The sequence below is a fragment of the Apodemus sylvaticus genome, chromosome 22, assembly GCF_947179515.1.
Source record: "Apodemus sylvaticus chromosome 22, mApoSyl1.1, whole genome shotgun sequence".
Lineage (NCBI taxonomy): Eukaryota > Metazoa > Chordata > Mammalia > Rodentia > Muridae > Apodemus > Apodemus sylvaticus.
The window spans coordinates 46,162,020-46,187,222 of NC_067493.1; the positions used below are offsets into that span (position 1 = coordinate 46,162,020).

The 25,203-nt window shown below is 46.3% G+C and overlaps 1 protein-coding gene across 5 annotated transcripts in view; it reads left to right on the top strand.

Annotated features, from left to right (window-relative positions):
• Kdm2b (lysine demethylase 2B) overlaps positions 1-25,203 on the top strand; it is a 146,679-nt gene that overhangs the window by 32,875 nt on the left and 88,601 nt on the right. For all 5 annotated transcript variants that reach the window (XM_052168301.1, XM_052168297.1, XM_052168300.1 and 2 more), the window contains 2 exons: positions 21,150-21,328; positions 21,629-21,735. In XM_052168301.1, coding sequence (XP_052024261.1) covers positions 21,150-21,328; positions 21,629-21,735 — 286 coding nt within the window. The remainder of the gene's footprint in view (positions 1-21,149; positions 21,329-21,628; positions 21,736-25,203) is intronic.

Genomic DNA, 25,203 nt, shown 5'->3' on the forward strand with positions numbered 1-25,203 from the left:
TGTTCACGGGGGAGGGGCTATGCCTCCAGCTTCCTTAAGGTTCTAGGCAGGCCCAGGGTGTGGCTTGCCACTCTGTGTTCAGCAAATGGCTCTCCGAGGACCTGCCAAGGATGGCTAGTGGCTTAGCGCTCTCAGCCTGCCCCACCAGATAGCAGGTGGTGATTCAGGTCACATAGAAAGTCCTTCAATAACGCCATTCTTTCTGGAAAATCAGTTCTTGCCTATGGTAGGCTATGGCTGTAACTGAGAAGGCCCCTGCCCTCGTTAGAGGGATGACAGGTAATAAAGACGTTGAGGACAAATCTTTCCAGTGATTGAAAGAGCTTTGAAGAAATAAAGTAGGTGACGGGTAGCGCACAGTAGGGCTGTACTTCAGGCGTAGTTGTCAGGGAAGAGAGGAGGCATTTGAACAGATACTCTAGTGGTAACAGTCAACTCTGGGGCTGGAGAGATGGCCCAGTGGCTGAGTGCTTGCTGCTCTTCCAGGGGGTCTGGGTTTGTTTCTCAGCACCCATGTCTGCTTAAAATCACCTGGAACTCCTGCGCCAGTGGATCTGACGCCCTGTTCTGGCTTTAATAGGCATCAGCAGACAAAAACAGACATGCGTACGTGAAAACTACTTATCCATCCATCAATCTTTAAATTATCAGCCATAGGAAAAAAAAATAGTCTAGACCGTGAGAGCTGATCAAGGGAAGAGGCCAGGGGTATAAAGTTGTTGTTTCAACCTTGAGTGACAGAGGAGAATGTGTTGGCAGACACCCCAGGGCCAGATCATCAGGGCCCTGGAAGCCCCAGGGAAATTTGGATTTGGCTCTTGAGTACGATGGGAAGCCTCGTGGAGCTGAAAACTAGGAGTAAAGGGGAACCTATGTGATTTGATTATTTTCTTTGTGGGCATTGGTACTTGATTAATTAATTATGTGGCACTGGAAAGTAAAATCTGGCACCTCACACATGGCAGGCAACTTTTCTACCAACTCTGCTATGTTCTTTGCTCAACATTTTTTTAAGTTAAAATAAAACTCATATAACATAACCCCCCTATTTAAAGTATCTGGGTTAGTGGGGTTTTTTGAATATTCATATTTTGCAACCATCACTGCTATGTAATTCCCCATTACCATCCCCCCGAACCCTTCATCTGCCTCCTTGTACGCTTCCTTCATTTTCTTTATTTCAAAAGACATCATTTTGTTTATCCCCTGATGGGCATTTTGGCTGTTTCCACCCTTTTAGCTGTTATGAATAACGCAGTGAATTGTACAAATTCTCATGAACATTCATTTCTCAGTCTTAAGGCATCTTAGTCATATTTTCTGTTGCTGCAACAAACTACCCGTCACTGGGTGACTTACAAAGAAGAGGTTAATGTTGACTCATGGTTGTGGGGCTGGCCAAGTCCGAGAACTTAGTGTGTGGGTGTCTGTTTACTAAGTGCTGCTCCGACTCAGGTGGACAGAGAAAGACCACGCAGGCACGGGAGGAGGCCAGGGACATTTTGCCTCAATGTTGTAGTAACTAATTCAGTCCCAGGAGACATTAATCCATTCCTAAGGGGTTCAGCCTCAAGACCTAAATACTTCCCCTCGGGCCCCACCTCCCAACTTCTATATTGAGAAAGTGAGATTCCAGCTTGTGAGCTTCAGAGATCCTCATACCACAGTACAAGGTAAGTGTTAACTGCTGATCAGTTCCTTAGCAAGTCCTGGTCGGTCAGCTCTGTACAACGGCTCAGTTTTGTTCCTCATCTGTCTGGGACTTCTTGCTGTGGTTTTTGCTTTATGCACTGAGTGTTTTCTTGTTTATTTAGTTTTGTTTCTTGGGCTTTTGTGTTTATTTTTGTTTAGAGCAGGATTTCATTATAAAGTCCAGGCAGGTCCAGAACTTGCTATTCTCCAGCCTCAGCCTCATTTTACACCCCATCTGTGTTTTTTGATGATGGCCATGCTAGTGAGTATTAACGTGACTGGATTAGAATGTATAAAAAGCACACCTGTGGAATATGAAGGCAGTGGGCTAGCGGCTTGTCAGACAGCGTGACCTGAATAATTGCTACGATTGCTCTTTTAGGTTTTTAAGACAAGGTCTTACTGTGTAACAAGTCTGGTTGAATTCACAGTGCTCTTTCGGTGCTGAGATTGTAGCTGCTGCTTTAGGGTTTCTCCGTGTAGCCCTGGGTGTCCTGGAACTCTGTAGCTCAGCCTGGACTCAACCACATAGAGATCTGGCTGTCTCTGCCTCCTGGGTGCTGGGATTAAAGGCGTGTAGCACCACCACCTGGCTGTTTTAGCTTTCTTAAGCACTGTTGCTTTCCTGGACTTGCTAATTAACTCTCCAAGCCTTTTCCAGATACAGTCGCTGGGACCTCATGGTTCTCATGAATCCCATTGGATGGTTCCAGCATTTTTGCCTGATTGGAACTGTGTATCCACTAGGAAAGCAGGGCCAGCTCACCAGCTTTCATCTCTGTCAGGAGTTTTTTCTTTTTTCTTTTTTGTTTGTTTTTTGGATTTGGTTTTTTTCGAGACAGGGTTTCTTTGTATAGCCCTGGCTGTCCTGGAACTCACTCTGTAGACCAGGCTGGCCTCTAACTCAGAAATCCGCCTGCCTCTGCCTCCCAGAGTGCTGGGATTACAGGCATGCACCACCACTGTCCAGCTCTGTTTTTGTTTTGAGACAAGCTTTTACTCTGTAGTCCAGGCTGGGCTTAAACTCACAGAAATCCTTCTGCCTCATCCTCCTACATGCTGGGATTATGGGTATGAGCCATCATGCTCTGCTCTCTTCCCATATTCTCGGGTCATGACGTAAATGCTTCAGGGAGGTTTGGAGAGCTTGGACACTGAGGACGTTGGTGGCCGCAGCTCTCCTGGGGTATGACAGTTGTCCATTGTAGCCTCGGTGCGCATGGGCTTCTTTCTGGAGAGTGGTGCATTTATCATAAAGAACAGAGGTGACGAATGTAACTCAGGATGGCTTAAGCCCTAACAGGATAGTGTGACTTGTGTAATATATCCAGTGTGTGACCTGCTGCTCGATAGACCTTGTAGTCTAAAATTATCCCAAGAGGAAATTATCTCAGCAGGTCGCCTCTTGCCTAGGGCCTAGTGAGCGCCTTATCTGCGGAGTCATCTCCCAGCCCCTGCCTTTCTTTTCTTCTGTTTCTTTTTCCTTCCTCTTTCTGACTTGTTTTAGGCAGTTGCCTCCCCTTCTGAAGGTAAAAATAGGACCAGGCGCTCCAGGCCTATACCTGGCCACCACAACGTCCTCCTTCCTGACAGTACCAGGCCTGTCCTTGTCATGTCTCTGGGATGCCTGTCCTGAAGCTGGTTCACTGGGGACAGTGAGCCCCAGGAACTAACCGCCCATGGGGACAGAGAGTGAGGAAACAGCAGTTCTCCGGGGTTTCCCAGGCACAGAGACATGCTCTGACCATTAACTCACATTCTGCTAGGAGGACAGTGCTGGGGCAGCCGACCAACCAAATTCAGAAGGGGCGTTGGGGAGATGGCACAGCGGGTAAGCAATTCTTTGAATGCATGAAGACCCGAGGTTGGATCCCTGTGCCTATGTCTACGCCGAGCAGGTGTGGAAGCTATCTGTAATCCCAGTACTTCCCAGGACTCAGGGGTTAAGGATCTGTGGATAAGCTGGGTGACTAAATGAAATCGGTGAACTCTGGATTCAAGTGAGAGACCCTACCTCTCTGTATATGTTGTGGAATGACTGAGGCAGACACCTGATATCAATCTGTGACCTCCACATACACACTCAAACACTCACATACACACTCACATTCACATATGTATACTCACACACACATACACATTCATACATGTACATGCACACACATTTACATATACATAATCATGCAAACACACTTACACATACACACATATACACACTCACATATACACACACATGTGTACACTCACACACACACTTACATATACATACACCCACACTCACACACTCACACATACACACTCATACTTCACACACACACACACAAGCAGAAAAGAACAAAGGGTTGTGGGGAGGCATGCCCAGCTGCTCTGGCTAACTCTGGCTGTAGTTCCTCTGCTGTTTTAAAATCAAGCTTTTGTCTCCTGGCCATCTGTTCCTCACTAGCGACTTGACTTTCATTTGTATAAAAAGATTTTAGAATGTTTTCCAGTCTGGTCTTGAACTCCTGGGCTCAAGTATTCTTCCTACTTTAGCTCTCTAAGTGGCTGCCACTGTAAACGTGTGTCATAGTCTGCAGTGACCTGCCTTTAAAAATAAAAATGAGCAAGTTTCCATTTCTATACTCTACCTAAAAAACTTCTTAATTGGAGCATACATATAAGGAAGTGCACATATGCTAATAGTGTTGACTGATTTTAGGCACCGTAACATATCATGGAGACCTAACACATCATGGACCCCTCTTGCCTGTTACTTTATGTTTATTGCCTTGTGGTTTTGTCTTTTAAGATTTATTTATTTATCTTATGTATATGAGTACACTGTAGCTGTCTTCAGACACACCAGAAGAGGGCATCAGATCCCAATACAGATGGTTGTGAGCCATCGTGTGGTTGCTGGGATTTGAACTCAGGACCTTTGGAAGAGCAGTCAGTGCTCTTAACCACTGAGCCATCTCTGCAGGCCCGGTATTGTCTTCTTTTACTCAGCTTTCTACATAGGCAGTCCATAGTATTTGTTGCTTGTGATCATAGATTTATTTCTCTGCTGTATAGGTTTCCATTCCGTGAATATCTCACAGTTGATAGATTTATGATCCTGATTTTTGGGGCAGTCTGATGGCTGCTAGGTTAAAGGTCAGGAGTGATGGCACATGCCTACAGTCCTAGCGATTAGATCCTGTGGGACGGGCAGCAGTATGTTGTTTTTGTTTTTGTTTTGGCCAGTGGTATTGCTCTGGTTTAAGTGGTTCCTTACCCCATAGTCAGTGTTTTTAACCCTCATTTTAACCTCACTGCCACAGGTATGCAAGGCCTTGAACTTGGAATTCCACTGCCTTAGTCTCCTAATTGTAGACATGTGTCTCTGTGCCGTGCGCTGTTCTAAAAACTCCCCTTGCATGTATTATTGTTCTGTTGAGATAGCATTAGTCTCCTCTGGCCTCACCTTCATGAAGTCCCTCCCCTTCCAGCTCCTGAAGGGCTGAAACTAGGAGGCAGGCACTTTCGAGCCCAGGCAAGATACAACCTAAAATAAAAGAAATACACCTAAAAGGTTTTTTTTTAAATATGAAAATGTGAGAAAACTGGCTTTTCATAGTATTGTGTTTTCTAATCAGTGAACATAACATTCTATTAATGTGTGACGTTTCCTGTTAGCTCCTTTCCTATAGCTGTGGCCAGAGATATGAGGGTACCACGTCATAGGGAAAGACTCCATTCAGAGTTTCAGAGGATTAGGCCCAGGGCCTTGTGGACAGAGTGTTTGGTTGAGTCATCTCTCTAGCCCCTATTGTTTATTTTTGAGACAGGCTTTTGTGCTGTAGCCCAGGCTGGCCTTTAGCTTGTAGCCCCCTGCCCCAGCCTTGTAAGTGTTAGAACTCTAGATGTGACATCCCCCCCCCCCCCCACACACACACACACAGACATCTCAGAATGTCTCTGGTATTTCTTCCCATCTTTATACCTTTCAATTTATTTTCCTAATCTTGCATTGGCTGGAATCTTGTATTAGCTTTTTATTATTGTAATGACATAAGTAAACCAGACTCCCTTTGAAGAAAAGGAGATTTGATGCTGTTTCTGACATTTGGCTTCACACCAGTAACAGTTCTCAACTGTATCACCTTGTGGCATATCACAATAGTTTGAGAAACATATGGGTGTAAATAATTGCTTGGCCTGGGCTGGAGAAATGGCTCAGTGGTTAAGAACACTGACTGAAGCAGGGCGGTGGTGACACACGCCTGTAATCCCAGCGCTCTGGGAGGCAGAGGCAGGCAGATTTCTGAGTTCCGAGGCCAGCCTGGTCTACAGAGTGAGTTCCAGGACAGCCAGGGCTACACAGAGAAACCCTGTCTCGAAAAAACCAAATCCAAAAAAAAAAAAAAAAAAGCAAAAAACATTGACTGCTCTTCCAAAGGTCCTGAGTTCAATTCCTATTAACCACATGGTGGCTCACAGCCATCTGTAATGGGATCCAATGCCCTCTTCTGGTGTGTCTAAAGACAGCTACAGTGTACTTGTATATATAAAATAAAACAAATCTTTAAAAAATAATAATTGCACGGCCATTCCGGGAGGTCAAGAGCTGGATGGAGGCTCACCAAGGCTTTTGGAAATGTGTTCTCTGAGATCTAGCATAGATCCCTGGAGAGTTAGCTGAGCCTCCCACTGAGCCTCACAGGGCGGGGTGTACGGGGAGGGGGCTCATATACCAAAAGCTAGCTTCTCCCTCCGTAGGTAACCGGGGCTGGCTTCGAACTCTCAATCCTCTTGCCGCTGCTTCTGGGTACCAGGATTACAAGTGTGCCTTTTTTTACTTTGCTCTAAGTCTGAAAACCTCTTAACAAGCTTTTATCACACCTTTCCACTACATTGCTATTGTAGGGACAAGCCCCTGCCTGAAGGCATTCTAACACCTATCTACAAGTTTGTTTGATTGTCTTATCATTTGATTATTAATTTTTTTATACAGAAAAATTTCAAGCTCCCCAAAAAGGTATTCTTTTGTATAAACATAGGCACACACATAAACTTTTCTCAGGAAGTGAACACAGACACTGCGCCGATGTGTAGTGAGCAGTTTCCCACTTGTCCCCCAAATCTATCTTCTTTATTGATTTTCTTCTTCTTCTTCTCCTCCTCCTCCTCCTCCTCCTCTGCTACCTCCTCCTCCTCCTCCTTCTTCGATTCTAACATATAGTTAAGGCTCATACATTGCATTTACAATTATTTGTTAGTATCATTGGAGGATTTATCCTGTAAGTCCTCAATGGTCCTAAAATTCAGATTTCTTGAATCTGAGTGTATCTATAAAACGGCACAGCATTTATAGCTAATCTGCTTATCTTTTCATGGGTTTAAGGCTCCCCTGGGATACTTTCATTATCTAATACAATGGTAGTGCCATAGAAGGAATTGTCATGACGTATTTGCCACAATGTAACATACTGACAGGAACATTATTTTACTTAATTTTCTTTTGAGGGGTCCAGCAAACTATACCCTTAGCCCTAAAGTGCAAGCTGTGAACTACACAGGTTATCCCTATGTAGTCCAGGCTGGCCTTGAACTCTTGCTCTTCTGAGTCTCTCTCCTGGTTGCTAGGATTATAGATATGAATTAATTTCCCACCAGTCAGAATTTTCTTTTTCCTGAAATCTTTTCAATCTGAGGTTGGTTGACTCTGATCATATGAACCTCTGGTTGCTATTGAAAGTGTGCCAATTTTTTTCTACAGCTAATTCGGGCCCTAGGGACTTTCCACCTGGCTGGTTTCAGCCAGGGATACATTCAGAGACAATGACCACTGTGGGAAGTAGGAGTTTATGTGGCCTATAGACTACATTTAGTTACATTTAGTCTTTGGGAATTTGGGGAGTAAAGGGGCTGGAAGAGAGAATGGGGATTGATTTGCCGTGTAGATCAGGAAGGCCTTGGACTCAATCGGGCCATACCACACCTGGCTTTCTCCTTCCCAACCCCACCTCCAGAAGATACCTTAGGGTTCCGGAAAGGGATCTTGGGGAGATAAGGTTTCTCACGGTTGTGGATCCTGATTGCCATGCCTGTGTTAGCTTTCTCTCTAAAGAGATATTGGAGCCAACTGATACTCTTTGGTTCCCTTGTTAAAAAAAAAAAAAAAAGAGGAGAGAGAGAGAATTGTTTCTCTATTCATTGATTTAATTATTATTATAACCTCTTGTCTCCTCTTGAATGTTTACAATGTGAGTTCATTTTGTTCTCACCTGTAATCCTGTGAATTCGTCCTTCACTATCCTGGGCTGGGAAGCCTGAGGCTCAGAGGGAACAATCACATCATAGCTAGTGGTCAGCGGAGCCGGGTTCTAGCTAGGAGAATGGCTCCGTATTTCTGCCTCAGGTCTTTACTACATGTTTATGTTGTGTCTGGCCCTGCACTGAATAGTTTAGGGAGGCTCAGGAGATGTGGGCGCCGTTCTCATTGGGCTGAGTTTAAGGGGAAAGGCTACACATTTTGATAACTTGGAAATCTGAGGTGACTGACTTATTCTCAAATCTTTTTGTGTGTTTGTGTATGTATATGTGTGCACAAATGTGTGTGTGTGTGTGTGTGTGTGCAGTCTCTGTGAGTATATGAAGACCAGAGGATGAAGTTGGGTGTTTGCTCTATAGCTTCCGACTTTTCATTTATTTTAAAATAACACTCATTCAGCCGGGCGGTGGTGGCGCACGCCTGTAATCCCAGCACTCTGGGAGGCAGAGGCAGGTGGATTTCTGAGTTCGAGGCCAGCCTGGTCTACAGAGTGAGTTCCAGGACAGCCAGGGCTATACAGAGAAACCCTGTCTGGAAAAAACCAAATCCAAAAAAACAAAAACAAAACAACAACAACAACAAAACACTCATTCATTCATTCATTGTATGTGTGGGAATGTGAGCCTTGGCACAAGGGTTAAGATCGGGAGACAAACTTTCTTAGTTCTCTCTTTGAACAGTGGGAGTGAGACCTGATGATCAAACTCGGGTCATCAGACCTGGCAGCAAGTTTCTTGACCCGATGAACCGTGCCACTGCTCCCCCATCTTCTCTTGAGCCTTAGCTGGTCACTGAACCGGAGCTCACCAGTTGACTAGACTGATTCCCATCAGGCCCTGAAACCTGCTGCTTACAAGCTAGGTTTACAGCCGCTCCAGCCTCCCTGGCTTTTCCCAGGGTAAAGCTGGCTCTCTGCTCCTGGTGTTTGAGTAGCCGCACGTTACCCACTGAACCATCTCTTCAGCCCCACATTTTACTTATTTTTAATTTATTTATTTGAGATAGGGTTTCACATAGCCCAGGCCTTGTACTCACTGTGATTTTGAACTCCTGATCCTCCTGCCTCTTTTTTTTCTTTTTAAAGATTTATTTATTTATTTATTTATTTGTAAATGAATATTTTAGATGCATGTACTCTGCATGCTAGAAGAGGGCATCAGAACACATCATACATGGTTTTGAGCCACCATGTGATTGTTGAGATTGAACTCAGGACATCTGGAAAAGCAGCCAGTGCTCTTAACTGCTGAGCCATCTCTCTAGCCCCCCTTCCTTCCTTCCTTCCTTCCTGCCTGCCTGCCTGCCTGTCTGATCTATCTATCTATCTATCTATCTATCTACCTACTTACTTACCTACCTACCTATCTATTGGTTTTTCAAGACAGGGTTTCTCTGGCTGTCCTGGAACTCACTCTGTACACCAGGCTGGCCTCGAACTCAGAAACCCACCTGCTTCTGCCTCCCAGAGGCAGGGACTACAGGCGTGCACCACCACCGCCCAGCCCTTTTTATGTATGTATGTATGTATGTATGTATGTATGTATGTATTTATTTATTTGGTTTTTCATGACTGTACTATCTTTAAACATCAGAAGAGGGTGTCAGATCTCATTACAGATGGTTGTGAGCCACCATGTGGTTGCTGGGAATTGAACTCAGAACCTCTGGAAGAGCAGTCAGTGCTCTTAACCTCTGAGCCATCTCTCCAGCTCCCCTTTCTTTTTTGATATAGATCTTATTTATATTTTAGGCTAGCCTCAAATTCTGAATCCTCTTGCCTTTAGTCTCTTGATTGCTGGAATTGTGAACTTGTATATTATGCTTGGTTCAGACCTTTCAAAGCTTTGTTTCAAATTGTAGACTTTGAATCTGGTAAGATAGTTTAGTGGGTAAAGGCACATCTAATGACCTGAGTTCAGTTCCCAAGATCCACTTGGTATAGACACAGACATACAGACACAGAGACACAGAGACACACAGACACACACACACAGATACACACACACACACACATACACACAGAGGCAGGCACAAATACATGTACGAGTGTGCAGACACACACAGCCAACTAAACATGATGAGAATTTAATACAGACTTTTATTTGTTTTCTAATTATTTTATTATCTAACACGCTGGGGATGGAATCTGAGATCATTTGATACTGTGCATATAATTCGTGTATATAATGCAGGCAACATCTTTCCTAGTTTTAATCTGGGAAAAGGTTCTTAGCCTTCCCCTGGTCCCCCTTCCACAGTTCACAAATGAGCACTGAAGACTGGCTCTCTGCCCGTCAAGTTGCTCAGATGGTCCGTGGCCATCTGCTTCAGATGCGGGCTTTGATTTCAGCGCTTGGAAGACAAGGCCTTTGTTCCATCCCAGAGGAAAAGTGACTCGGGTGTGGGTGTAGACATTGTCTGGTTCTAGCTCTGTTAAATTTGATCTCAGGACAGAAGTTGAGATACGACAAGCAGTTGTAGTGAGTCCCAGCTGTCCAGGACAGAAATGCAGGCCCGGGAGGCTAATAAAGGCAGGAGCATTAAGCACCCCAAGAAAAACTGGGATTTCCCATTCTTTCCCCAGTATCTTTTCTTCACCTATCTCACAGATTTGATATGAAGTTAAATTCCTAAAATCGTAGTCAAATTCAAGGGAAACTACCCATACTCTCCTAATGTTTCTTCCCACTGCAAATCACTGTCCTGGAGGGATAGCTCCTTAATACTAAACACAAGTGTTTAGTAATAAAAGCATCACAAATGGAATACAAGAGTCTGCAGTGCATTTACTGTATCAGTGCTCCTGAACATCACTGCCTAGCAGCAGCACGCTGTAGGCGACCAGCCCTTCATCTCCGTCATCACAGGACCGAGTGGGAGCCTCGGCTGACCGTTGCTGCCTTCCAAAAGTATCGGATTGCCTGGGAACAGATCAGAACTTAGAATTCAAAGTATGTTTTTTTTTTTCTTTCAATGTGTTTTTCTTTTGCACTGCCATTAAGTAAAAAAAAAGTCCTAAGTCTAGTCACTGTTAAGTTTTGAAGTGTCTTTAATAGCCCAATCTACCACTGACAAAGAGATGCTATGATGTGTCTGGGGCCTCTCCTCTCTTTTTCTTTTTCCTGGTTTTGGGAACTGACTTGGTGCCTTAAACTTGCTGGGCAAGCAGTCTACCACTGAGCTGTGTACCTCTCCTCATGTCCGTTTTATAGATGTCAAAACCCAGGCTCAGGGCTGGCTGTACCTAGGTGGCAGGAGTGCTTACCTAGTGTGTGTAAACCCCAGCATACCCAAGCGAGAGAAGACATCCGAGGCTTCAGAGTAATTTGTTCCTGATCAAACTGCCAATAGGTGAAAGGCCCAGGATCGTGCGTCTCTGCGTGAACACGGAGGGTTTTCGTTTTGTTGTTTACCTTTTAAGCCAAGGATAGCCTTGGATTTGTGGTGGTCCTCCTGCCCCAGGTTCTGAAACCCTGAGATTGCTTTCCTACAGTCTGTTTTCATAACCTCTGCATAAGTGTTGTGGCCGGCTCTCAGCCTTCAATACCCAGAAGGCTTCCTTGTTGCTGACTGGGGTGACTTAGCCGATTTCTTTGGTTGCATTTATCTGGTTGCATTTAGACCAGGTTTGTCTGTCTGGGTTTGTGTCATTTTGTTTTTGTTTTTGTTTGTTTGTTTTTGTTTTGTTTTTTGTTTTGTTTTGTTTTGTTTTTTTTTTTTGAGACAGGGTTTCTCTGTCTTGCCCTGGCTGTCCTGGAGCTCACTCTGTAGACCAGGCTGGCCTCGAACTCAGAAATCCGCCTGCCTCTGCCTCCCAAGTGCTGGGATTAAAGGCATGTACCACCACCACCCAACTCTAAATTGTATTTCAGTGTGTGTGTGTGTGTGTGCGTGCGTGCATGTGTGTGTGCGTGTGTGCGTGTGTGTGTGTGTGTGTGTGTGTGCTTGGACGTATGGAGGTCAAAGGACAATTCTCTGTCTCTGTCTCTGTCTCTGTCTCTCTCTCTCATGCGGTGAATTCATTCCAAGGATCAAACTCAGATCTTGTGGATTGGCGGCAAATGCCTTTACTCTTCCAGCTGTTTGGCCTGCCTTGGATTCATGTCTTAGGCATGTTGTCCATAAAGGATCTTGAGGCTCAGGAACAGTCCTGGAGAACATTTGCAGAGATGTCAAGATGAATGCGCAGAAGACTTTGGTTCCATCTTACTTCACAGATGACTAGATCTAAGGAGAACTGTCCCGAGCTCGTCACAGAGTTACCTCCCTGGCCCTGCCTTATTTTCTACACTCTTCAGTGTGGAGCAATGTCTTGTGGGAGACCCCACTATTGGACTTACAAAGTGCTTTTGATGATTCTGTCAGGACAAGAGAGGTGGTCCTAGTATTCCTATTGTACAGATGAGAAACCAAAGAGGTTTAGGAATATACCTTAGGCCTTACCTAGTGGAAACTGTGGAGCAGAGTAAGGTATGAACCCATACTTAATATCCCATTTAATAAATGTAACAACGCGTGAGATGGATGAATTGGATACTTTGGAGGCAGCATGAAATCCAGCTCTAGCCGGGCAGTGGTGTCGCACACCTTCAATCCCAGCACTTGGGAGTCAGAGGCAGGTGGATTTCTGCATTTGAGGCCAGCCTGGTCTACACAGTGAGTTCTCCAGTCAGAGCTACACAGAGAAATCCTGTCTTGGAAAAAAACAAAAACAAAAGCAAAAACACCAAAATCCAGCCCTGAAGCCCCCTGGAGATTAATGGTGTCTAAGAGCTGTGAACATAGATGTGGAACATATTTGCGTTGCTTCTGAAGAATAGTGCTTACGGAGATTTTGGGGTCAGTTTGGTGTGTGCTTCCTGTTAGCTTCAAGGTGACTTTGAGTAGCCTCTTCCTGGCTATGAGCCCACGACTCTGGGAGCTGAAGGAGCCTTCATTCAGACCAGGGGCCTCAGGGCTACCAATTGATTTCTGCAGGGGCAGTGCTGCGTGAGCCCAGATAGCTCTGAGGCCCAGAGGGAGGGAAGAGAGCAGAGGAACCGGACCAGTCAGGAACCCCAGGCTTCGCTCAGAGGAGGAAACATTCCCCAGTAACCCTTTGCCTTGGAAGCCTAAGGTCAGGTCCATAATGTCAATGTACCAGGGGTTCCAGGGCCAGCCTGTCCTTGTCACCTGATCCTAACTGTGATTGAGCTGTCTTTTCTGTCCTTTCTGGTGTTGAGATTCTTCCTCAGAGACCCAGCTCTCTTGTTCTTGTGTCAGATCTGAGTATGGACCTGGGAAAATATACAAAAATTCCTTTTTTTCCTTTTTTTTTTTGAGACATGATCTCACTGTGTAGCACCTGTTGGCCTCAACCTCTTCGCCCTCTTGATTGCTGGGTTTATAGATGTACAGCCAGCCAGCTCAGGCTGACTGAGAGACTGCCCTGTCCCCAGTGTCCCCTCAAGCCTCTCTCTACCCCTCTACTCCAAATTACAACAGTCACACTGATGGGAAATGAACTGAGTAATGAAGTATGCAGTATGTAGTATGTAGCATGTAGTATGTAGTATGTCAGCCCTAAGAGAGGTTCTGCACGAATGACCCCATTCCATGGTTTTCCGAGGGAAATCCCAGAAATTTGGTTTCAATTTTGTCCCACTTCCTTGTCCCACTGAAAGCCAGACTGCCTGCGTTTTATCCATGGCTCTGACTCGTGCACTCTTTGAAGAATTAGAAGAGTTACGTCTGTTGTCTTTACCTGGCAGGAGCTGGGCCCTGGAATAGGGTTTGTGGTGCCTATGAGACCATGACTTTAAGGAGGGCTTTTGGCATTGTCCCAGGGGACCAGAGGCAACCTGGGTACATCCTGGGGTGTGTCTTATATTGCTGTCCTGGAACTCCCTAGGTAGACCAGGCTGGTTTCAAACTCAGAGAGAGATGTACCTGCCTCTGTCTCCCAAACATTGGTATTAATAGTGCCTTATCCTTCGTGTAGTTTAGAGTAAGAAAGATTTTATTGCCAGGCATGGTGATGCATGCCTTTAATCCCAGCACTTGGGAGGCAGAAGCAGGTGGATCTCTGAGTTTGAGGCCAACCTGGTCTACAAAGTGAGTTCCAGGACAGCCAGGGCTACACAGAGAAACCCTGTCTCGAGGAGGGGGGAGGTAACCAACCAAACAAAATTTATTAATATTACTAACATTATTAATATTATTAATAAACAAAAATATTAACTGGGTATTGTATATAGCTCGTTTATTTATTTATTTATTTAAAGATTTATTTATTATATATAAGTACACTGTAGTTGTCTTCAGAGGTACCAGAAGAGGGCGTCAGATCTCTTTACAGATGGTTGTGAGCCACCATGTGGTTGGTTTCTGGGATTTGAACTCAGGACCTTCGGAAGAGCAGTCGGTGCTCTTAACCGCTGAGCCATCTCTCCAGCCCCTATTTATTTATTTATTTATTTATTTATTTATTTATTTATTATTTATTGGCGTAGGGTTTTTCTATATAGCCCTGACTGCCTCTTCCTTCTAAGTGCTGAGATTAATGGCATACACTACCACACCCAGCTTTGATAGTTTTTGAGGCTGGGTCTCTCTTTGTAGTCCTGTATTATTTATTTGTTTGTTTGTTTGTTTGATGTGTATGACTGTCTTGCCTACGTGTATGTCTGAGCACCTTACCACATGCAGTGCCTGAGCTTGTCCCGTACAACTGATGTGCAGCAGCCTCTGGGACTGTGATGCGGACTGTGTTCCCCTCCTCTTAGGAAGAACCCATCAGCTGGATCCTGAGCAAAGTTAAGGCAGAGAACTGGATTCAGTGGGAAACTGTCTGAGTCGGAAGAGGATTTGTGGATGCTAATAGCTGGTTCTCTGCCATGCAGAACTCTTAGGCAACCTGAGGGAGGCTGACCTGTTCCAGGCCCTTTGACTCTTAAAGAAGAACTAGCATTGTCTCAAATGTGGCCTGAATCATCAGCATAGACCAGGGATGCCCCCTGGTGGATATGCACCATCCTGGTGCAGGCACAAAGCTGCTTTCTCTTGGGTCCACTTCCTGGCATCCTGAGGGCTGCACTTAGTCATAGGAAACTGGAATCACTGCTGGCAAGGGTAATCTTTTCAACCTTAGCATGTGATAAAAGTAGGCAGTTGCAAAGGTGGCATTTAGAGCCCAAGTCCCGGTGTAGCCTCGAATTAGCTTCAAATTCCAGCTCTGGGTACTAACTGGGCATGCTCAGGCAAGTTAGTTGTCCATGCGTCCAGTCTTTCATGCGTCCTGCAATAATTGGCGTTCTGCCTCATAATCCGTGATCATGAGCGCGCCTGTGCAGAGGGCGGGCCTCTGCTGATGTGCTCGGCAATGGCTGTGACTGGGAGAAATCGCAGGTTCCTGGGAACGGGAGTCATTACTCCTCGTGTGGCCCTGCTCTGCTCGTTTATAAAGCGGTCAGTCCTTTTCATCGCTGTGAGAACCAGACCTCGAATCCAAGAGATACAAGAACCCTTGAGTTCTTCTGTGTGTTTGAGGAGTTAATTCTTGTTTTTTTGTTTTGTTTTGTTTTTTGTTTTGTTTTTTCTGGATTTGGTTTTTTTGAGACAGGGTTTCTCTGTGTAGCCCTGGCTGTCCTGGAACTCACTCTGTAGACCAGGCTGGCCTCGAACACAGAAATCCGCCTGCCTCTGCCTCCCAGAGTGCTGGGATTACAGGCGTGCACCACCACCGCCCGGCGAGGAGTTAATTCTTATAACTCAGTCTCTACTATGTGAGAGACCCTCCCTTTCACCATTATTGGCCATCGGCCTGTTACAGGGCAGTTCTGTGCCCAGTTGGGCATGGAGCGTTGAGAGTGATGAGCTGTTAACTTAGATCAGCGCTTGGGTCCATCCAGAGCTCTGTTTGGTGCAAGGGTCAGCAGACTTCTCGGAAAGAACCAGAGAGCAAACATTTGGGGCTTTGAGAGCGATTCGCTCTCTGTTGCAGACGCTCAGCTCCGCCACCGTAGCCTGTGAGTGATACAGAATCACTGCCTGCTGGTTGGTACTGAGCACACTTCTGTGTGGACGTCCACAATGGTGAAATGCTCTTTCATAGCTACCTCTGTGTTTAGGAATATAAAAGGCTCTCCTCTGGGGATGACTCTTATGGGCACTCAGAGTGTTCTGTCAGTTGATGTATGATCATTGCTTGGTTTCCTGCAACACAAGCGTCAAACAAAACAAGGGTGTCCCAAAGCCCCATAATAGGATTGTTTACTTTTATACCCAGAATGTCGGGAAACCGTTGAAGGCTACGCAAAGGCAGGCTTTGAGCAGTTTGTGCTATGAGACCTGAAGTCCTTATGAAGTTGTCCAAGCCAAAAAATACGTGTGCTAGATGTCTCTGTGACAGGATCAAGTGTGCGTTCACAATTAAGGAACATAAAAATCCTTTTGAAAGTGGTGAAGGTGCACACAGAGTCAGAAAGCAAAGATAAATATGAAGCCTTTTCATTCACCCTGAGACAGGGTTTCTCTGTGTATCCCTGGCTGTCCTGGAACTCACTCTGTAGACCAGGCTGGCCTCGAACCCAGATCTGTCTGCCTCTGCCTCCCAAGTGCTGGGGTGCCTGGCCATATGAAGCTTTTTAATTAAAATAATAATAAAAAAAATCAAGTCTTAGCCAAAAGGCAGAGACAGGTGGATCTCTGAGTTCAAAGGTGGTCAGAGCCACATGGTGAGACCCTGTCTCAAAAATTAAAATGAATCAAAGATTAAAATATTATAATAATAAAGGAACTGTATATGGTTATGCATTCCAGCACTTCATTTTGTTCTTTTGTTTTCAAGACAGGGTCTCACTATGTAGCCCTGGCTGGCCTCGAACTCATTGAGATTTACCTGCCTCTGCCTCCTGCTAAAGATGTGTGTAACCCTGCCTGGCCTCATCATTTTGAGGTCAGCCCTGTCTACACAACATGTTCTGGGGCCAGACAGGACTATAAATAGCAAGATCCTGTTTTTACAGAAGAATAAACAGCCCAGGCAGTGGTGGCGCTTGCCTTTAATCCTAGCACTTGGGAGGCAGAGGCAGGCGGATTTCTGAGTTCAAGGCCAGTCTGGTGTACAGAGTGAGTTCCAAGGGCAGTCAGGGCTGCACAGAGAAACCCTGTCTCAAAAACAAACAAACAAACAAACAAACAAACAAAGTCTAGAAAGTTGCAGAACCAAGTATGGTGACATGCCTGTGCCACCCCAGGATCTGGGAGAGTAACACAGAAGTCTTGAGTCCAAGATCTTTCTGAGCTATATATCGAGACCTGTCTTTTAAAAAAGAAATCTGTTTATGACTGTGATCTCAGTATTTTTGAGATGGAGACAGGAAGATGGAGTTCTCCTGGGCTACATTGTTGAGGTTACACTGAGCTACAGGAGATACTGTCTCAAAAAACCAAACAGGCAGGCAGGCAGGGGCTGGATCAGCTGCTGACTCTGAGGCTTCTCCCAGCTAACCCTAGGTGAGTGTTGCTGTAACCTTGGGGGTTATGGTGAATACATTGGTTTAACTCTGGTTATCGTTGAGTATGTCAGAGTCTCCATCCACCATGTATTTGCCATAGAGCTAATGAGGAATTGAGAGTCCCTTCAGAGCAGATGGTGGGTTCATGTTCGTCTCGGGTGTAACATGCAGGAGGTGCCAGCTTCCTTAATAAGTCACCAAGAACTTGGCAGGCTCCGTTGTGTCTGTTTTCTCCCCTTGAAGGCTCTGTCATTTCTTCCTCCCTGGCAGAAGTTCTAGAGACACCCGTTTTCCCATTTCACAGAGAAGTAAAGAAAGACCAAAGGTTTGCTTATTGGCAGGGGAATCCAAGCTAAACCTGGGGGCCTTCTGTCCCAGTCCAGAACTGCCTCCATTTTTCTCTGGGGTGTTGTGAGAGGCACAGCATCCATGGCTGAGGTGGAAGGCTGGGCTTTGCTGAGCAGAAGGCACTTGCTGTCTTTCATTAGGGCCACCATGCATAGGTGGCATGACATTCATCATAATGTTTGCTCATTCCATAGCTGCCGTGTGTGTGTGTGTGTGTGTGTGTGTGTGTGTGTGTGTGTGTGTGTGTGTACCAGGCCCGTATGTCCAGATTCTTGTTACAGAATAGTGAGAACAGGACAGCAGGGTGTTGCATGTAGTTTTAAATGTTCGCTCCTGCCTTAGCCTGGGAGCTGCAACCGTGCTACCAGCCCCTCCCAGGTTCCGTTTATCCCACCTTGCTCAGCTGTGGAATGGATCACAATCAACCCTAACCCGGCTTCCTTTTGAATCTGGGGATAAAAAAAACCATGCACTTAGCTTGTCACTTTATAGCTTGTCTTCTGTGGCACAATTGTTAGGCACAGATACCTCCTACTTGGAAATGTGTGCCCTTATCAATTTATTACCTGTCTTTCCCTCTGCCCTAAACTTAGTGGCTTGTATCAGCTAGCCCCTGCCAACATCCTTGGCCCCCACCATAGCAGAGGCCGCAGGTCCTAGCTGACCCCAGACCTTACATAGCTGTTGCTTTCTTCTCATTCCAAAGTATGACAGAAAAGCCCCTCTCTGTTTCCCTGTGTCTCCTTTTTCTCTTGGGACCTGGAAGTCCCACCTGTATCTTCCATCCAACCATTGGCCCCTGGCCTTCATTGACAAATCAAGAACCAATAGGGGAACAAGACCTTAGTGACACAACTTCCCCTTACAGCAGGGTGCCTGCCTGCTCCTCTGGTGCTTAACAGAGGGGCAGGGAAGAAGGACAAAGCAGTGTAGTCTTTGGCTAGGGGGTAATGAAGCATCATTACATTCTGGACAGGTGACCCTGGGTCATGTGACTTCTTCCTCACACTCTAGCAGAAGGGTTGGCAAGATGAAGATTGAAGAAATCGTGCTAATGCTGCCTCTACAGGCTAGGGAGTGAGGAAATTTTTTGGTTTTTTGTTTTTGCTTTTCTCTCCTTAGCTTTATTTTGAGAGCGGGTTCCACATGAGGTCTAGACTTGACTGGCATTTACTATGTAGCCCATGCTGGCCTTGAACTCATGGTGATCCTCCTGGCTCACTCTGCCTCCTGAGTGTGGGAATTTCAGGTGTACATCAATGCTTGGGATGGACACTGGCACAATGTATGTATTAGGCAAGCACTCTACCAATTGATCCATATGCCCCAGAAATGAGCCTTTGTGTGCACGTGCATTCACACTATGTCTAGGTAGCAGACAGTCTTGGGTGTCTTTCCTTAGGAATCATCGTGAGACAAACGCCTCACTGATGTTGAGATCTTTGAGTGTAGCCTGAGCTGGCCGGCCAGAGATCCATGGAGATTCATTAGTTTCTGCCTCCCCGCACTGGGATCACAGGCACTCACCATCACACACGTGGCTTTTTTACGTGAGTTTTGGGAATTGAACTCCATGTCTTCATGCTTGGAAGGCAAGTGCTATGCAAACTGAGCCATCTCCCTAGCCCCAAGTAAGACTTTGATCTATTTATTTAGAAACCATATTCAGGAATGAACATTTTTTTTATTTTAAAAATTAATTAAAAATATTTTCTACCTATGAGTGTTTTGCCTGGTGTGTGTACAATGACCCTGCAGAGGCCAGAAGAGGATACAAAATCTTATGTAACTAGAGTTACAGGAGGTCATTAACTACCGTGTGGTGCCGGGGATCGAATTCAGATCTGAAAGATCAAGTGTTCTTAACCATTGAGCCATCTCTTCAGCCTCCTAAGCAAGAGAATTTGTTTTATTTGTTTATGTTTTCTGGACTGAGATTACAAATATTCATTTGGAGTCCCAAGTGAATCTTTGAAACTGTTGATTTTCTTTCTAGAGAGAAATACTCTTTTTTATTGAAGATTTATTTATTTTATGTATGTAAGTACACTGTAGCCGTCTTCAGACACACCAGAAGAGGGCATCAGATCTCATTACAGATGGGTGTGAGCCACCATGTGGTTGCTGGGAATTGAACTCAGGACCTCTGGAAGAGTAGTCAGTGCTCTTAACCGCTGAGCCATCTCTCCAGCCCTGAGAAATAATCTTGATTTTTTTTTTCGAGACAGGGTTTCTCTGTGTAGCCCTGGCTGTCCTGGAACTCACTCTGTAGACCAGGCTGGCTTCGAACTCAGAAATCCCGCCTGCCTCTGCCTCCCAGAGTGCTGGGATTACAGGCGTGCGCCACCACCACCCGGCTCCTGAGAAATAATCTTAATGCTGTCAACAGAAAGGCCTTGTTTGTTATACTAAGGGCTTTGTTGGTAGGAAGTGAGGAGCCACTGGGGGATTTAAGTTGGGTCTCTGAGAAAGCTCATACTGGCTGCAGTGTCAGTGCCAGTGCTGGGACACCATCTTGGAGAGCAGCTACAGTAGACTGTAGTGATGGAGGAAGGAGAAAGATTGTCAGGGTCAGGGTACTGACATGGCACTGTGTCTTAGCTAGGGTTACTATTGCTATGATAAAACCTGTCACCAAAGCAAGCAAGGGAGGAAAGGGTTTCTTATTTCACTCACAGTTCCCCAGAACAGTTCATCATCCAAAGCAGTGAGGGCAGGGACCTCGAGGCAGGAGCTGATGCAGAGCCCATGGAGGGGGGCTGCTCATTTCCTCCCCCATGGCTTCCTCAGCCTGGCTTCTTACAGAACTCTGAACCACCTACCCAGGCATGGCCCCACCCACACTGGGCGGGTTCTCCCACATCAGTCACTCATTAAGCAAATGCTCTGTAGCAGTGGTTCTCAACCTGTGGGTCTCTCGGGTTTCCTCCAACGATCAGAAAACACAAATGTTTACGTTATGGTTCATACATTTAGGAAGTAGCAATGAAATGGTTGGGAGTCACCATAACTGGAGGAACTGTATTAAGGAGTCGTAACATTAGGAAGCTTGAGAACCACTATAGGCTGCCTGTAGCCTGACCCTGTTTGTGGAGGCAGTTTCTCAGTTGAGGCTCCCTCTTCTGATGACTGCAGCTTGCGTCAAGTTGACGTAAAACCAGCCAGTACACACAGCCATCGGCAGACTTGGAGTGGAGGTGAGGAGCGGAGCGTTGGGATCTCTGTGGGGGAAGCAGCTGTCGATCGCAAGGCGTTCCTTCCTGGGATCTGGCGTCCCTTGCTGGATGTCGTAAACAGTGTGTGCGCTCTATCCCCAGGGAGTCGCCGTTTGGTGGATGTGATGGACGTGAACACGCAGAAGGGTACCGAGATGAGCATGTCCCAGTTCGTGCGTTACTACGAGACACCCGAGGCACAGCGGGACAAACTGTACAACGTCATCAGCCTCGAGTTCAGCCATACGAAGCTGGAGCATCTGGTCAAGCGGCCCACTGTGGTATGCCCAGGCCTTTACGGTGCCTCTGTCCTTGCCTACCAGCAACTTGCTTTCTGTGGCGCCTGGCTCTAAGCTGTTTGCTTCTTGAGATAGACTGGCTGGGTGGGTGTGGCTGAGGCTGGCCCCTTAGGCTGTGGTTGGGAAATGTAGGGCAGAGTTGGATCCGGTGCCTGGAAGGGTGACGTGGGAGAGGTAGTCAGTCTAGCTGAAGGCATTCAGGGACTCCTGAGGCAGAGGAGTGGCTCTTTCTGGACTGTTGGCAGGAGACGCTGGGAGTGCTTACAATGGACTGGCTTTCAGGTGGACCTGGTCGACTGGGTGGACAACATGTGGCCCCAGCATCTAAAGGAAAAGCAGACAGAAGCCACAAATGCCCTCGCGGAGATGAAGTACCCCAAAGTGAAGAAGTAAGATCGCTTGGCTGGTGGTGGGAGTGGGGAGGGGTGGTCCTTGATGCAGGTCTTGGGGTCGCTTCAGAGATGAAGAATTGACACCTGACTAGACCACAGTGGTGACATGAGTGACCCGTCCCTACGTGTAAACAAACCGCCGCCGTGTTATCTCCCTGGGATCTGGGCCTCTGGGTCCTGTGGTGGGGTCAGGCCTTTCTTCCTGTCGGCCCTGGAGCCCTACACACAGCTTCTTTGGAGGTGGTGGTCTGAGAGGAGTGGTGGGAACTGTCTCAGTGTTTGTGCATGGATACACATTTATCTGTTCTTGAAACCTTGGTGTGACAGTGTCCCGGGAGGGGCATTTTCAGAGGGACATGTTTACACTGGACACAGCTTTTGGAGTATCATGGGACTGGGGCTAGTCCAATCTCTCGCTCTCTTTAAAGATTTCTTTAATGTGTGTGTGTGTGTATGTGTGTGTGAATGCCTGCATATATATATGTGCACCACATATGTGCCTGGCTCTTCAGATCCCATGGAAGGACAAGGAGTTATGGCCGCCTAATGGCGGTGCTGGGAAACCAAGCCTGAGCCCTCTGCAAAATAGCAAGTGCTTTTCACCACAGAACCATTTGTCCATCCTGTTTCTCTTTTCCTTGGTGTTGAGCTCTAGAACCTCTGGTGCAGAAGCACCTTACCCAAGCAATGCTCATTGCCATCTTAGCCATCTGACAATCAGTGGTTCCCGGTGGATCGGAGGGCAGCCAGGGTGGGAAAGGTAACCATAGTTGAGAGCAGAGCCCTCCTTACAGATCACGTGACCATCATGTTCTGAGCCCGCTGTTCAGTATGGGCAGCGGTACTTGGGAGTCCTCTCATATTAAGGAACTGGAATAAAGGACCATCTGGAGGAGGAGGTCACCCTGGTACTTCTGCTGTTACAGAGCTGCCGTTTCTCTCCCTGAAATGGGAAGGAGATGCGGCCTTTCCAGAAAGACTGACCCTGTCAGCCATTAGCATCTCTGCTTAGGCCAGCAGTGCCCCGGGAACTCTCAGCCTTGAACCTCTCAGTCCCTCAACCCTCTCTTCAGCCAGTGGTGAATGCAGACAGGTGCCCGGCTGTGTGAGGCAGTTAGCCCTGGGATTTCTCGGTGTTCTGTTGTCGTCTCTGTCTCTCTCTCTCACATTAATTCATGGACATTATTCCTCCCCTCTAAGCTAAAGTTCAATGTATCCCTTGCATCTGGGCTGTATCAAAGGCAGCACATAGGATCCAGGTGCAGAGGGAGGGGAGCAGGGCGTGCTTCCAGTTCCCTTCTGTTCTGATTCAGCCACAGCGGAATGTCTGAGTGGGGCAGATAGAGAGAGGAAGAAGGCCAAGGGCCTCCACCCTCCCCCACCCTGCGCAGAGCCTGCCAGGTAGCATCTAAGCCACCACGTCTCTAGGCAAAGGGACACAAACCCAGACAGGGGACTCCTTTGAGCTTTTATTCTCAAGGAGCCTTCTTGGAGGACAGGGGACAGTTGCCTTGGGGTTGGTTTCTTCTTCACTTTGTTTCTTTTTGAGACAGGGTTTCTCTGTGTAGCCCTGGCTGACCTGGAACTCACTCTGTAGACCAGGCTGACCTTGAATTCACAGAGATCAGCCTGCCTCTGCCTCCCAAGTACTGGAATTGAAGGCAGGCACCAACACGCCTACTTTTCTTTAAAACTTATTTATTATTATTGTGTGGGGGTGATGCATGCGTATTGGGGCAGGGCATTTATCACAGGGTGCGCACCAAAGTCAGAGGTCAGGTTTTTGTGGGAACTGATCACATTCAGGTGGCCAGTCATGTGCAGCAACCTGAATTCATTTATTCATTCATTCATTCAGCAACAGTGAATTTGGCATTTTGGTTTTGCTGAGGACACAGGATGGGGAAACTCTATTCAGTTTGTGGGGAGATAGGTGCTAATCCAACAGTAACAGAAATACATGGAAACTTCATCCTGGGGGTGAGGCTACCAGTAGAACCAGGAGGTGGCTCGGTACTGATCCAAAGTGAATCAGCTGGTAAGCGGGTCTCTGTTGATCCTCCAATATAGCTCGTCTGGCTAAGCAGATCACTTCAAAGATGCCCTGTCTTGGCCTCATGGGGTACTAAGAACTACAGACAAGGCTGCTCCACCCTGGAATTTCTCTGCGTTCTGGGGATCTGAACTTAGGTCTTCCTAGCCAGGCAGGTACCTTTACGAGCACTGAGTCATTTCTCTAGTTTTGGAAGGGTGGGTTGAGAGATCCTCGGGGTATAACTCAGGATGGGCTCAAAGCTTGTGAACCTTGTGCCTACACAAGCACCGGAGGTTTTCATGACACCCCCTCCCCCCATATATATTTCTATTCTCCGAGATATTCTAAGCAAACAAGATACATTCATGTAGGCTTATATTCTGCAAAGGCTCCTGCTGTGTGGATTGGAGGTGTGAGGAGGCTGCTGTCTGGCCTACATCACAGCAGACAAGAAAAGAGGTGATCACACCTGGGCATATATTTAGAGAGTAAAATAGATCGTGCTGGGTGATATAAATTTATATTAACATCTACCCTGCCTTTCTGAGCGCTTCAGTGTAGTCTGTACTTTACCGAATGATTCCTTTAATGCACCCTATTCACACCTAGGGACTCTAGTTACCAAAACAACAGGGTATAAGTGTATGGCTTTTTAGGCCCACGTGTCTCAGATGTATTGATGAGATCATGTGTTGAACACATTTCCAAACTCCATCAGTGGCCATGGGAACTTATTATAGGATTTGAACCTTGCTAGGAAGGACATTGTCACCTTGGAGATAGTCCATTTTTTCGACTGAAAAGAAAGCCGATTTCAAATGTTCATAAGCAAAGTAGGGGAAAAATGCCACCATGACAGAGTCCTCTGGGAGTAGGGAATGGTTCTGTGGAATTTAATTAAAATGACATTGTTTCTGAAAAGCACAGGCACTTCCTTGCTGGAGGCGCCTGCAGAACAGACAGCTGATGGCCGTCCTCAATGGAAGGAAGGTTTGCGAAGTGGCAGCAGTGGCTGTGGGGGGGACATGTGACAAACACTAAGGCTTTTTTTTCCCTTGCCTCTGGGATTTATACTGCTCCTTTGTGGTCAGAGGTTTAGGAATTTTAATAGGTTTCAGTCGAGAGTCTGGAGGGAGGAGAAGGTGAACTGGACCAAGGTTCCTGAGACTGAGGAGCGGAAAGACTGGAGCGGGGTCGGCAGGTGGGTTTTTTTTTTTTTTTTTTTGGTGCAATAGGTTACTTTAAGTTAGTCATCACATCTCAGTGGTTAAAGTCAAGGCCCCATTCTCATGAAATATATATTGTAGAAATGATACAATTTAATAAAATATCCAATGGAACATAGAGTGGTAGGATATAAATGAGAGAGAGAGAGAGAGAGAGAAAGAGAGAGAGAGAGAGAGAGAGAGAGAGAGAGAGAGAGAGAGAAG